The sequence below is a fragment of the Canis lupus genome, chromosome 11, assembly GCF_048164855.1.
Source record: "Canis lupus baileyi chromosome 11, mCanLup2.hap1, whole genome shotgun sequence".
NCBI lineage: Eukaryota > Metazoa > Chordata > Mammalia > Carnivora > Canidae > Canis > Canis lupus.
In genome coordinates this window covers 26,432,631-26,445,569 of record NC_132848.1, presented here as the reverse complement: position 1 = coordinate 26,445,569, position 12,939 = coordinate 26,432,631, and the positions used below count along the sequence as shown (strand labels likewise).

The 12,939-nt window shown below is 44.8% G+C and overlaps 2 protein-coding genes across 2 annotated transcripts in view; one reads left to right on the top strand and one right to left on the bottom strand.

The window, feature by feature from the left end:
• Window positions 1-567: 567 nt before the first annotated feature.
• Window positions 568-10,970, bottom strand: PHF5A (PHD finger protein 5A). The gene is made up of 5 exons (XM_072843779.1): window positions 10,833-10,970; window positions 10,514-10,709; window positions 10,076-10,099; window positions 9,375-9,541; window positions 568-1,232 (listed from the first exon to the last, which is right to left on the bottom strand). Exons 2-5 carry the CDS (start codon window positions 10,563-10,565, stop codon window positions 1,143-1,145), a joined length of 333 nt encoding a protein of 110 aa, XP_072699880.1. The 5' UTR covers window positions 10,566-10,709; window positions 10,833-10,970; the 3' UTR covers window positions 568-1,142.
• ACO2 (aconitase 2) overlaps window positions 10,968-12,939 on the top strand; it is a 56,219-nt gene continuing 54,247 nt past the window's right edge. The window contains exon 1 of the mRNA XM_072843776.1: window positions 10,968-11,116. Coding sequence (XP_072699877.1) covers window positions 11,081-11,116 — 36 coding nt within the window. The 5' untranslated portion in view covers window positions 10,968-11,080. The remainder of the gene's footprint in view (window positions 11,117-12,939) is intronic.

Here is a 12,939-nt window from a genome sequence, read left to right as displayed (position 1 = left end):
CTTAAAAATTTCAGTGTAACCTGGGCCAAGCCCCTGCATTCCTAAGGACTCAAAGCCTGTTTCACTTTCATAATGTCAAAGACCACTTGACAGAAGTCTCAAATTATGATTGTGCCTCCTTAGGATAACCCGATCACCTTTAGCAGGCAAAAAGTTGATAGTTGTGTGAGGATAAACGGTATGTCAGCATTTGCCTTTATTCTGTGTATTTACTTAAAAAAAAAAGGGAAACATGTTTAAGTATATGTGTACTTCATGAAACAAATCAGCCAAGTTAAGTTCTCTGAACTCATTGACTTGAACACATTTTGTCTCAGTACTTTGACCATTACTGGAAGTCATTTCTTCAGTCCAAATTAAAGTTGAACAGGAAGAAAAAACCGTTAAGTTTCTAAAAACCACCTTGATGTATCTATAATGAAAGGCATCAATGGTTTAGAATCCCTTCCAGGAGTAATAAGAGCACAAAGTGCTTGATGAATCCCAATACATCTATGCTGAATCACAAATTCCTGGGTGACTAAAACAAATTCCTAGAGTTAAACTTAAATTGGGACTGTGACCGAGTACCAGAAAAGAAACACCTGCTTTATTAATAAAACAGCAACAGAAAGGGTTTCCAAGTTCTTAGAAGAAAAATAACATGAACAGGCACCACCTGCTAAGTGTTACAAGATTCAATGCCCACATCGATTGTTCCGGGAGCTCTCCACCACACTGCAGATGTCTCATCAAGGACAGCTGCCATCAGAGCTGCTGCCAAGAACAGGTTTCTCACTGTGGTAGCTTCACAGTCAATTCCTCAAACAGCAGACTGAGATGATATTATTCCTGTTTCAGAAGCTCTCAATGTAGAGAGAACATGGCAATTTGGAAAACAAAGCTTGTTTTTTGAATTCAAGAAAAATCATGACCCAATCTATCAATTTTTCACTGCTATGGTCTGCCAGAGTGGTCTGTGAAGATTCTTTTTCTGTTCCTATCACGTGTCTGGGTAAGAGGAGAAGAAAGTTGGAGAGGGGCCAGCGTACTAACAGGCACTCAGGTGGTGCTCTGCACTACTCCTTCTGTGCTGGCGGTGGTAGGCATCTTTTCTGGCAGCGGCAGTAGCAGCTTGGTGGGAGGAAGAGGCCACCCACCAATCACCTCTTCTTGAAGCCATATTTTTTGCGTTCGTAGAAGAGATCTGTCTTAGAGCTCCCCAAATTGACAATCTTTGGGCAACCATCTCTCTGGAAAACAGGATAGAGAAATTGTTAGAAGTCTTTGACTCTGAACTGAAAGGAATTTAAGATAAAAATAACTTTTGGATCAATGGGGTTAGCCATTTATTTGCCTTATCCGTCCAGTTATCCTATTCAATCATCAAGAATCCATTATCTAGGGCAGCCCCGGTGGCTCAGCGGTTTAGCGCCACCTTCAGCATGGGGTATGATCCTGGAGACCCAGGATCGGGTCCCCCGTCGGGCTCCCTGCATGGAGCCTCCCTCTCTCTCTCTCTGTCATGAATAAATAAATAAAATCTTAAAAAAAAAAAAAAAAAGAATCTATTATCTAGAATGTGCCAGGGCCTGTTCTACTCTCTAGCCAGGGTAGCCTGCACTTAGAATGTTGGGTTTCTCACCCACTTTTGTTGCTAATATGATACAGCTGAGGTAGAATTTAACTCTTAAGATATCCAAAGGGTTTTCCTCAAGGGAGAGATAAGAAACTGTTACGATCATCTGTACATCAAGCACTCTAGCTTCCCTCCACTATCTCAACAAAGGGAAGAATAATACCACCAAGGCAAAATACAAAAAAACAAAAACAACTAAAGGCTTTAGGAAATAGTACTTTACATGTTAAATACCAATATAAGAAAACCGGGCTTCATGTGTCCTTACTAATTCACTTAATTTGACACATGGCCAAGGGAAGACCACTCCTGTGCTAGAGATGGCTGCTGAAGATCTATACTCTGATTTGTCATGAAATGTTCCCTTGGCCATTTTGTGAGCTTGAGTGGTTTTAGTGAAGCCCCTGGGGAAGCTGTGTTCTGCAGAAATGATGACTTTATCAGTTCATCTGGGATGATGGGAGGAAAATTGGGGAAGATGCTACTAGAGAAAACTTACACAGGTCTGATTTTATTAAACACTGTTATCAATCAAAGGAGGTTGTTCCCTGGGACACTGGGCTTTAGAACGAATTAATTGATCAAATCCTTATTTCTAATTTAGCTGATTTCTCTTTTGGGGGATCAATATCAACACTGTACAAAAACCTCTAAAAACCCACAAAGCCAACACTAACATCTTATTTTCTGGAAAATAGATAGCATATATCACTTTGAGAAGGGCCAACTGAGGAGCTCAGTCTGCTGAGGGAGTCAAGGAGTGGGCCCAGGCCCACCAACAGCTCCCTATGGGAACTCAAGCCATGTACTCCGTATTGAAAATCCTGGTACAAATGAGGAAACACCAGCCTCTCACCTGGAAGATGGCCTGATACTAAACACCACAATGCTCTAAGTTCTTTATCTTTAGAGATGCTATGAAATATTGTGCTATAATGATAGCCTGTTTAGGCTTATTATGTCTGACTTGCAGGACTATGGGTATATCACTTCTCTTTGGACTCATACTCCCTAACTGTAAAATAAGTGGACCAGATGAGGTCCATGTTTACAAACTGTAGAGAGCCTGGGTTCATCTTAGTTGCCAAGTGATACAAGGGCCCATCCTCCAAACTGCACTGTTCTGTTCCGACTTTTGATGTTATTAATCTCCTTCCATCTTTTTTTGTCACATATATAATTACTACAATGGTAGAACCTATCTACAGAACTACAAACCAATAAATATTTAAATAATTTCCCTACTTATGAAAACACAAGAACCAATAAATAATATATTTAGAACAGTGCCTGACATATAACCAGACTTTTATTTTTATTTATTTTTTAAAAAGATTTTATTTATTCATGAGAAATGAAGAGAGAGAGAGGCAGAGACACAGGCAGAGGGAGAAAAAGGCTCCACACAGGGTGCTGGATGTGGGACTTGATCCTGGGTTTCCAGGATCACGCCTTGGGCTGAAGGCAGACATTCAACCACTGAGCCACCCGGCGTCCCTTTATTTGTTTTTTTTTTTTTTTTTTTTTTTTTTAAGATTTTATTTATTTTATTCATGAGAGGCAGAGAGGCAGAGACACAGGCAGAATGAGAAGTAGGCTCCCCACGAGGAGCCGGATATGGGACTAGATCCTGGGATCACATCCTGAGCCAAAGGCAGGCGCTCAACTGCTGAGTCACCCAGGTGTCTCTATAATCAGCCTTTTTTTTTTTAAAATTTTTTATTTATGATAGCCACACAGAAAGAGAGAGAGAGAGAGGCAGAGACACAGGCAGAGGGAGAAGCAGGCTCCATGCACCGGGAGCCTGACGTGGGATTCGATCCCAGGTCTCCAGGATCGCGCCCTGGGCCAAAGGCAGGCGCCAAACCGCTGCGCCACCCAAGCATCCCAATCAGCCTTTAAAAAAAAAAAAAAAAAAATTTATTTATTAGTGAGAGAGAGAGAGGCAGAGACACAGGCAGAGGGAGAAGCAGGCTCCACACAGGGAGCCCGACGTGGGATTCAATCCTGGGTCTCCAGGATCACACCCTGGGCTGAAGGCGGCACCAAACCGCTGAGCCACTTGGGCTGCCCTATAATTAGCCTTTAATAAGTTCTCTCTCTCTCTCTCTCTCACACACACACACACACACACACACACACGACTTCTGTGTAAGATACTTTAAGATTTTTTAAATTTTTTTTTTAAATTTATGATAGTCACAGAGAGAGAGAGAGAGAGAGAGAGAGAGAGAGAGGCAGAGACATAGGCAGAGGGCGAAGCAGGCTCCATGCACCGGGAGCCCGACGTGGGATTCGATCCCGGGTCTCCAGGATCGCACCCTGGGTCAAAGGCAGGCGCCAAACCGCTGCACCACCCAGGGATCCCCGATTTTTTTAATTTTTAAAAAATTTTTATTTATTTATGATAGTCACACAGAGAGAGAGAGAGAGAGAGAGGCAGAGACATAGGCAGAGGGAGAAGCAGGCTCCATGCACCGGGAGCCCGACGTGGGATTCGATCCCCGGTCTCCAGGATAGCGCCCTGGGCCAAAGGCAGACGCTAAACCGCTGCGCCACCCAGGGATCCCAATTTTTTTTTATTTTTAAGTAATCTCTACACTCAACGTGGAACTCCAACTTACAATTGAGCCCTGAGATTAAGAGTTGCATGCCCTACAAACTAAGCCAGCCAGGTACCCCCGCATAAGATATCCCCCTTTTTTGGTAAGATACTTTTTGAAGATAGGACTCCGCATGTTATAAAAACAGTTGGAAAACCAATGTATTAGATTACGAAAGGGGACGCCTGGGTGGCTCAGCAGTTAAGTGCCTGCCTTCAGCCTAGGACATGATCTTGGAGTCCTAGGATTGAGTTCCACGTTGGGCTCCCTGCATGGAGCCTACTTCTCTCTCTGCCTGTCTCTCATGAATAAAAAAAGATTATAAAATCTTTGGTTTTTAAGCTATTTTCTCTCACAGACTCACAATTTCCTGTTTTCCTGCCTAAATACTCCTGCTTTTTATTTTCTACACATCTCCCAAGGGTTTACTTCTTCCCAAATTCTATCAATGCTGTAGGAGGTGAGGATGTGCTCTTGGCTTTTGTTGAACATGTCTGTGAATGGACAGCATGGAAACGAAGATGTAAGAACTATTAAAAAAAATCTTGGAGGATGCGGCACCTTGCTGGCTCAGTCAGTGGAGCACTGATTCTAACTCTTGATCTCAACTCTTGATCTCAGGATAGTTGAGTTTGAGCTCCACACTGGGTAAAAAGATTTCTTAAAAACAAAAAATCTGGGACACCTGGGTGGCTCAATGGTTGAACGTCTGCCTTTGGCTCAGGGCGTGATCCTGGAGTTCTGGGATCAAGTCCCACATTGGGCTCCCTTCATGGAGCCTGCTTTTCCCTCTGCCATATAGTATTATATGTCCATTGGAAGACCTTCAAGCTCTCAATAAATGTATCCGTGAAATAACAGGGATTGGGGCACCTGGGTGGCCCAGTGGTTGGGCATCTGCCTTTGGCTTAGGTTGTGATCCTGGGGTCCTGGGACCGAGTCCTGTGTTGGGCTCCCCAGAGGGAGCCTGCTTCTCCCTCTACGCCTCTGCCTCTCTGTATCTCTCATGAATAAACAAATATCTTATAAAAATACATTAACTTTGAAAAGTACCAAATATCCTTTTTACAAACAGCTCTGCTGTTCACTTAAACAGGGGGAAGAGCAACAGTGAGGTCGTTTGGAGAAGTACTTTAAGTTTGACCACCCATTTTCAAAGGTGATGAAACCATCTTCAACATTACCATGGTTTGTGTTTATCCTCACCCAATAAAATCTGTATTCCTTAGTATTGAATTTCTCTTATTAGAGAGAAAATATAATTTGAATTTTAACTTTTCTCTTTAGGGGGCCAATAATGAAACAAAGGACATGAGATACGGGCAATCAGACAACCTGTGTTCTAGTCCCGGATCTGCCACTGATTAGCCATGTGACCTTGGCCCAAGCTGCTTAACATCTAGAAGACTTAGTTTTCTAATTTGTATCACAAAGAACTTTTGGAAAAGAATATTCAGCACAGGAACACTTGGATGGCTTGGTGGTTGAGTTCTGCTTTTGGTTCGGAGTGTGATCCTGGAGTTCAGGGATCGCGTCCCACATTGGGCTCCCTGCATGGAGCCGGTTTCTCCTTCTGCTTGTGTCTTTGCCTCTGTGTCTCTCATGAATAAATAAAATCTTAAAAAACGTTCAGCACAGTTTGGTGCACAGAGCAAGAGACTATAAATGTTAGTGGCTATTCTCCTTATCTTCTGGTCTGAAGTAAAGAAACTGAGGGTTAAGGGGACATCAGATCAGTATGAGGCTGCCCTATAAGAAACTATAAATTAGTCCTATGGCAGCAGCGCCCACAGATAGGACTCCTGAGTGTTTTTGAAGCTGAAAAACTAAGTGAGAACACCTGTTTAGTTCACTGGTCTAATCCCCTTATAAATTATGAAAACGGCAGGAAGAGGAGTACAATAACTGGACTTGCTTTGGTTGCAGAAAGATATCTGCCTAGGAAAAAAGTCTTAGGGACTTAATCTACAAGAAGATCTGGAAGGCTGAGAGGCTGGATCATGTCACTGGACTGCTCTGTGTTCCCTGGAAACTATTGCCGAGTATATGTAAGCTTGATGCCATCTCAAGTATCCTCAGAACATTCCTGTACAGTATGAAGTAGGCGGAGTGACGTCTAGAATAATTCTCAGGAAAAGAACAAAGCACTAAGGTCCAAAGTATCAGTTGATGCACCACAGCAAACAAGTCAGACAGTAATTAACATTCATTACGCACTCTGGTTACAAGCTTACTTCAGACAAAAACTCTAGCAACAACCATTAAAAAGTTCAAGAAAATGTTGTCCTCATGGGCTCTGTAGGTAGTTTAAGACCTGTTCATACTTTCTTGTCACTGTTGTCACCTTCCCATGGCTTCACTCCTTATAGATTATAAGTACTTGGGCAGCCCCGGTGGCGCAGCAGTTTAGCGCCGCCTGCAGCCCAGGGTGTGATCCTGGAGACCCGGGATCGAGTCCCACATAGGGCTTCCTGCATGGAGCCTGCTTCTCCCTCTGCCTGTGTCTCTGCCTTTCTCTCTGAATAAATAAATAAATCATTAAAAAAAAAAAAAGATTATAAGTACTTACCAAACACTTCCTATATACCAGATAGTTTCTATGGGGCACTCCTATGGATGGCTTACAGGGAAGCACCAAAAATGTGGACAATGCTCATAATACATACCAGGCACTATACCAAGAACTCAGGGAAAAGAGATAAATAACCAAACTGAGCTCCTTTCTCTAAAGGAGTGCAACCTAGCTGGTGAATCAGCTAGATAAGGCTATGCTTTGACAGGCAAAGGTAAATGCAAATCAGAGTTCAGGACAGGATGGTGTTTTGTTTTTTTTTTAAGATTTATTTATTTATTCATAGAGAGCGAGAGAGAGGCAGAGACACAGGCAGAGGGAGAAGCAGGCTCCATGCAGGAAGCCGGATGTGGGACTCGATCCCAGGTCTCCAGGATCACACCCCGGGCTGCAGGCGGCGCTAAACCGCTGCGCCACCCGGGCTGCCCCCAGGATGATGTTTAAGTCATCAACTGAAATTATGTTTTTGGTATGTCATCTATGACCTTTCTCATCTCCCTAAAAAATCAGAAGACATAGTAGTATAAGAAAACAGTCTCATCTGGCCAGATATGGTCCACTTACTGGGTAGACAGGATCCAAATTATTTAGACTGCTGAGGGGGCTAGGTGTTTTTACTCAACATGGGCAAAGTGTAATAATGGAGATACCACTAGCTTTAGTCAGACAACTATGCTTGCACTTATTAGCTGAGTGATAGACTATAAAGTGGGGATAACGATTATCCCTACTTAATAGGGATACTGTGAAGAATAAAGAATGACATCTATAAACTACTTACTCTTTGCACACGGGAACATTGAGAATCATGTCTTTTTTTTTTTTTTTTTTAAAGATTTTATTTATTTATTCAAGAGGGACAGAGAGAGGCAGAGACACAGGCAGAGGGAGAAGCAGGCTCCATGCAGGGAGCCCGACGTAGGACTCGATCCTCAGTCCCCAGGATCAGGCCCTGGGCTGAAGTTGGTGCTAAACCGCTGAGCCACCCAGGCTGCCCACATATATTTCTTTTTAAAGATTTATTTATTTTAGGGGATCCCTGGGTGGCACAGTGGTTTGGCGCCTGCCTTTGGCCCAGGGCGCGATCCTGGAGACCCGCGATCCTGGAGACCCGGGATCGAGTCCCACATCGGGCTCCCGGTGCATGGAGCCTGCTTCTCCCTCTGCCTGTGTCTCTGCCTCTCTCTCTCTCTGTGACTATCATAAATAAAAAAAAAAAAAAAAAAAGAGATTTATTTATTTTCGAAGGACAGAGCATGCACCTGTGAGCATGGGGAGGGGCAGAGGGAGAGAGATTCCTGAAGCCGACTCCCTGTTAAGTGTAGAGCCTGACTCGGGGCTGAATCCCAGGACCCTGAGATCATGACCTGAGCTGAAACCAAGAGTCAGTTGCTCAACCTACTGAATCACCCAGGCACTCCTCATGGATCTTTTCCCTTACCCTAAATTAAGTAACCAGGTACCTACTACTAGCTTAGTGGTACTATTATGACACTTCTTTTTACTGTCATAAGGAGAAGAAAACAAGTGGATTCAAATTCCCCACCCTTCTAAGAAGGCTTCTGCTTCCAACCTAAACAATAACAGTAAAACTTGCCTTTAGTATAGATCTACAACCCCTCTATCATGGCATTTGACTGAAGGAATTTTTTTTAAAAGATTTTATTTATTTATTCATGAGAGATGCAGAGACACAGGCAGAGGGAGAAGCAGGCTCCCCATGGGGAACCTGATAGGGACTCGATCCCAGAACCCTAGGATCATGACCTGAGCCAAAGGCAGATGCTCAACCAATGAACCACTCAGGTGCCCCCCTCGACTGAAGAAACTGAGCAACAGCCACTGCCACCACACAATGTCAAGGAGCAAAGATGACACGAGACAGAATCACAATTCTGCACTATCAGACCAAAGGCATCCTTTAGCCAGTTAAAGCGGAAATCAACTTAGTTGTCCCAAATTCAGCTGTCACCACATCCACTCCAGCAATCTTTTTTTTTTTTTCCCCAGCAATCTTTAATGATAGTAAGGAAAATGACCGAGTAGCTTACATACTACGCACTGTGCCAGGACTCACAAAGTGCAGGATGTTGTTTCTAAATATGAATAATCAGGGATCCCTGGGTGGCGCAGGGGTTTGGCGCCTGCCTTTGGCCCAGGGCGCAATCCTGGAGACCCGGGATCGAATCCCACGTCAGGCTCCCGGTGCATGGAGCCTGCTTCTCCCTCTGCCTGTGTCTCTGCCCCCCCCCCCCCTCTCTCTCTGTGACTATCATAAATAAATAAAAATTAAAAAAAAAAAAAGTTAAAAAAAAAAATAAATAAATATGAATAATCAGAGACATCAAAGGAACAGAGAGCACTCACCAAACTGCTGACGTTGATAAAGATTTGCTTCTTTTGCATTTTAGCCCTTGATGCAAAATAACTGCCTTTTATTGGACTACACCCAGCTCAGCTTACAGAACTTGAGGAAATTATAACCTGAGTGACTACCTGAACACAGTAATCTCCGGAGCCAATAGGAGTTTGCCGTGGTTGGCAAAGAGTTACTAAATAAGAGCAGCAAAGATACACTCACATCCTTCTCCTGGATGGTGCACTCCTTACAATAATAGGCATCAGAGACTCCAGGGCCTCCGCAGATCACACAGCGCCCCTGGTAAGAGCCATAATTACACTCATCACATATGCGCACCAGAGTGCAGGGACGCACGTACGAGTCACAGATCACACATTTGCCATCACCTGTGAAGAACAGAGAATGGAATTATGCTCATCCGCAAGTACCTCAAGTTGACAGGCGTGCCGTTCTCCTGCTATGGGGAAATACACTGGTCTCCGCCCGACAGTGACTTTAGGACCCTCTTTTATTGGTATTACAAAACTCAGCCTACCCAGTGTCCACCCCAATCCCCTCAAGACTGAAGTTAACCAACTAATCTACTGAAAGCTTAGAACATCGCCTCATAGACAAGAAGTCTCTATCATTACCGGAAAGGACTGGGTATGTGTGTTTTGGAGGATGCGGTCAGGCTCTCTCCTGTCCAAATGTAGAGATTTTCTCGAAACCTAAACATAATGTTTAATGCGTGCAAGTGAGGAGCGAGGAGGTGGAGAGGGCCTATGGGTGCGGCCTAGTACTCAGTTCACATACTTCCAGGCACATCTACTCAAAGCCCTCTTTGTGGCACGCTGGAAATTGGAAATGCCCGTTTGCCGGTTCTACACAAGTCGTGAGGGGGAAGGAGTGGGGTGTTTGGGAGGGCGTGTTCCACTCACATTTTTCACACAGTCTTCCGATGGCTGCAAGATCAAAGATGGTAAAGAGTATATTAGCATTGGTTTTGACGAAAAAAGGGAAAGATCCTCGAGTTTGGGGTGGCGACACAGCAGGGACTGCAGTGAGCCCTAAGGGCTCTTATTCATCTTACCCGCATAACCTTCCATCCGAGGCAAACCCACACCCGTATGAGGCCGCCCCCAGGGCCCGGGCAGTCTGAGTTTCTTCGGACCTGACTTCGGCCGCCCGCCTCTGGCTCCCAGGCCCTCGCCCTCTTTGCACACAGCCCACAAACCCGCGCGCTCCCATGCTACCAACCGTGAGGCGGGAAACCTGGCGCTTCAGAGACAAAACCCTAAGGATGAGATGGGAACCTCTGACCCCCCAGCTCCTAATACAATCCCCACTCAGACAGCCGGGGCAGGACGCTGCCTCACCAACACCAGCCTGCTTGCGGCAAAAAATCAAATCCGGATGATGTTTAGCCATAGTGCCAACGCAGACCGGTCACCGGAAGCTTAAGGAACTTCCGCCCGACTTTTAACCTCCATTTTCCAGCCTGCCGGTCGCCGTGATTGGTCTCCCAAGCTTCTCAAGCCCCGCTCGCTCTCGCTCGTTCTCGCGTGATCAAACCTTAAGTTAAAAAGTAGGAGTTTCCGTCTTAGCATAGGGAGCTAGGTCCTGGTAGGTGCATGAAAGTCATGGAAAAATAAATGCCTTTCCGAGATTTGGATGGAAGACACAACTGAAACTTGCCTTTTAATAACACATCTTTGTGTCCGGTATTTATTTCCAAAAGTGTTTTTACGCAGCTCTTTTCCTTTCAGGCCTTCGTTTCTAGCGCGGGAGCCCCGCCCACTGCGGTCGCCCGGCTCCCGCGCCTCTGCGGAGGCCCCGCCTTCGCCGTTACGTGTTTCCCGTCAGGCCACGCCCCTGCCCCAAAGCTATAAATACGCAGTGTCGTACGTCATTTTCACGCGACTTCATCTTTGTCAGTGCACAAAATGGCGCCTTACAGCCTACTGGTGACCCGGCTGCAGGTGAGCGAGCTCAGGGCCCTCTGGGTTCACGAGGGCGGGGTGCCTCCTACTGTGCCTGCGGCTGTGGGCGAGGCGAGGCGAGGCGGGCCCGACCTCCCGCCGACTTTTCATATACCTGTCCCGGCCGCGGGCCCAGCGCCGGTGCCCGCTCCTCCCGCGCCCGAGGTCAAGGCGTCCCCGGCTCAGCTCTCCTAGCCCCGTCCCCGCCCCGTGGGAAGCGTAGGTCCAAGCAGCGGCGGTCAGGTGAAGAGTGGAGGGGCACCCCTTTCTGAGGATTGCACTCCCCTCTCTTGTAGAGTGTCTTTCCGTTCCTCAAGGTGAGGACAAGGTGACTGGGGGGCGCGGTCGTAGTCGAGGCCGCTAGGCCCAGAATCTGAAGGCCTCACTTCTCTCTCGGCAGCGGAGACTTGCTAGCCAGGTGCATCTACGATTGCCAGGCCTGGAGACTGTAGAAGAGATTAGTACCGCGTTCCATTTTAAGAGGATCCTGCGGAACATATAGCCAAGAATGCCAGGGGGACTTTCCTGGCCCAGACGTAGTAAATAGTAATGGTGACAGTAATCTCTCATCTTTGCAAGACTGCAAAACTGTTTAAATTCCTCGTCATGTCATTCGATTCATATTATCATCTGGTCAGATGATAATTTTCATTCGATAAGTGAGGAAACTGCTAGAAAGTAGGTGAAAGTTTGTGCTCTCCTGAGTGTCACCGAAGTGCTGTGGCCTGAACATCTGCCCCGCTTACCCTTTTTTTTTTTTCTTATGTCAGCCTGTCTTCTGTGAGCCAGAATGTGATCCTTGAGCTGACCTTTGTATCTGTGAAAGTACCAGTATGGAGTATTTTGAGCTCAGTTAGTTGCTTTTCAATTACTACCTGGGAGGATAAAGAGACTCAGCGGTTTGACCTTGACTCTTCTGTTATGGACCATCTAGAAAATTGACTGTGCTTGCCAGATGGTTTTCTTCACTCCTAACTTGACAACAGTAGGAAGGTGTTACATGCAAGGTTTCAATGTCAAGCATGTATTTTGTTAATAAAAATAAAGCAAGCCAATAAAGTAGACATTCTCTGACAACCTTTTACATTTAACTTTGTGAATCTGCTTTGAATCAAGTGGCACAGCTTTGATAATAAAATTCAAGAAGTTATGTGCTATCCTTTCAGGAAACGTGTTACTAAGGGGTTTTTCGTTTTGTTTTTAAAATCACATTGCCTTAATTTAGACCATATGGTTTAAAATGATATGATCACTTATCTTAAATACTTCTGATTTCACAATTCTGGGCAAAGACAGGAGTTTGCCCTAATTATCTCTTCAGATCTTTTGATACTGTAGGTTAATAATATAGAAATACAGGTAATTGTTTTTTCCTGATCCTGCTGTCCCCACAATGTAGTGAAGTCAGGCAGTATTATGTGATGTTTAAATGATTACAGATTCAATAATCTTGGAAGAGAGGACTGATATCATAGTATTTTTTAACTGAAAAAGGATCTTGGAAAACATGAGTGTTAGACCAGCATAGAAAGAGATCTGGGCCATAGTTCATACACTATTCTTACTCTGTGACCTTGAGCAAATTACTTTTGAATTCTAGTTTTATCATCTGTCAGTTTGGGATGATCTTCATTGACAAATGCTTATTGAGTACTTGGTAATAGGCTTCCATTCAGATTGTTATGAAGTGATGAGAAAAGGAATATTTGTTTATGGTCATTGTATAGTCCAACCTTCTCTTTTACAGATAGATAATCCAAGACCTTGAGAGCCTGGGTGACTTCAATAACAGTCAGGATTAAAATCCAGGTGTCCTTATTCAT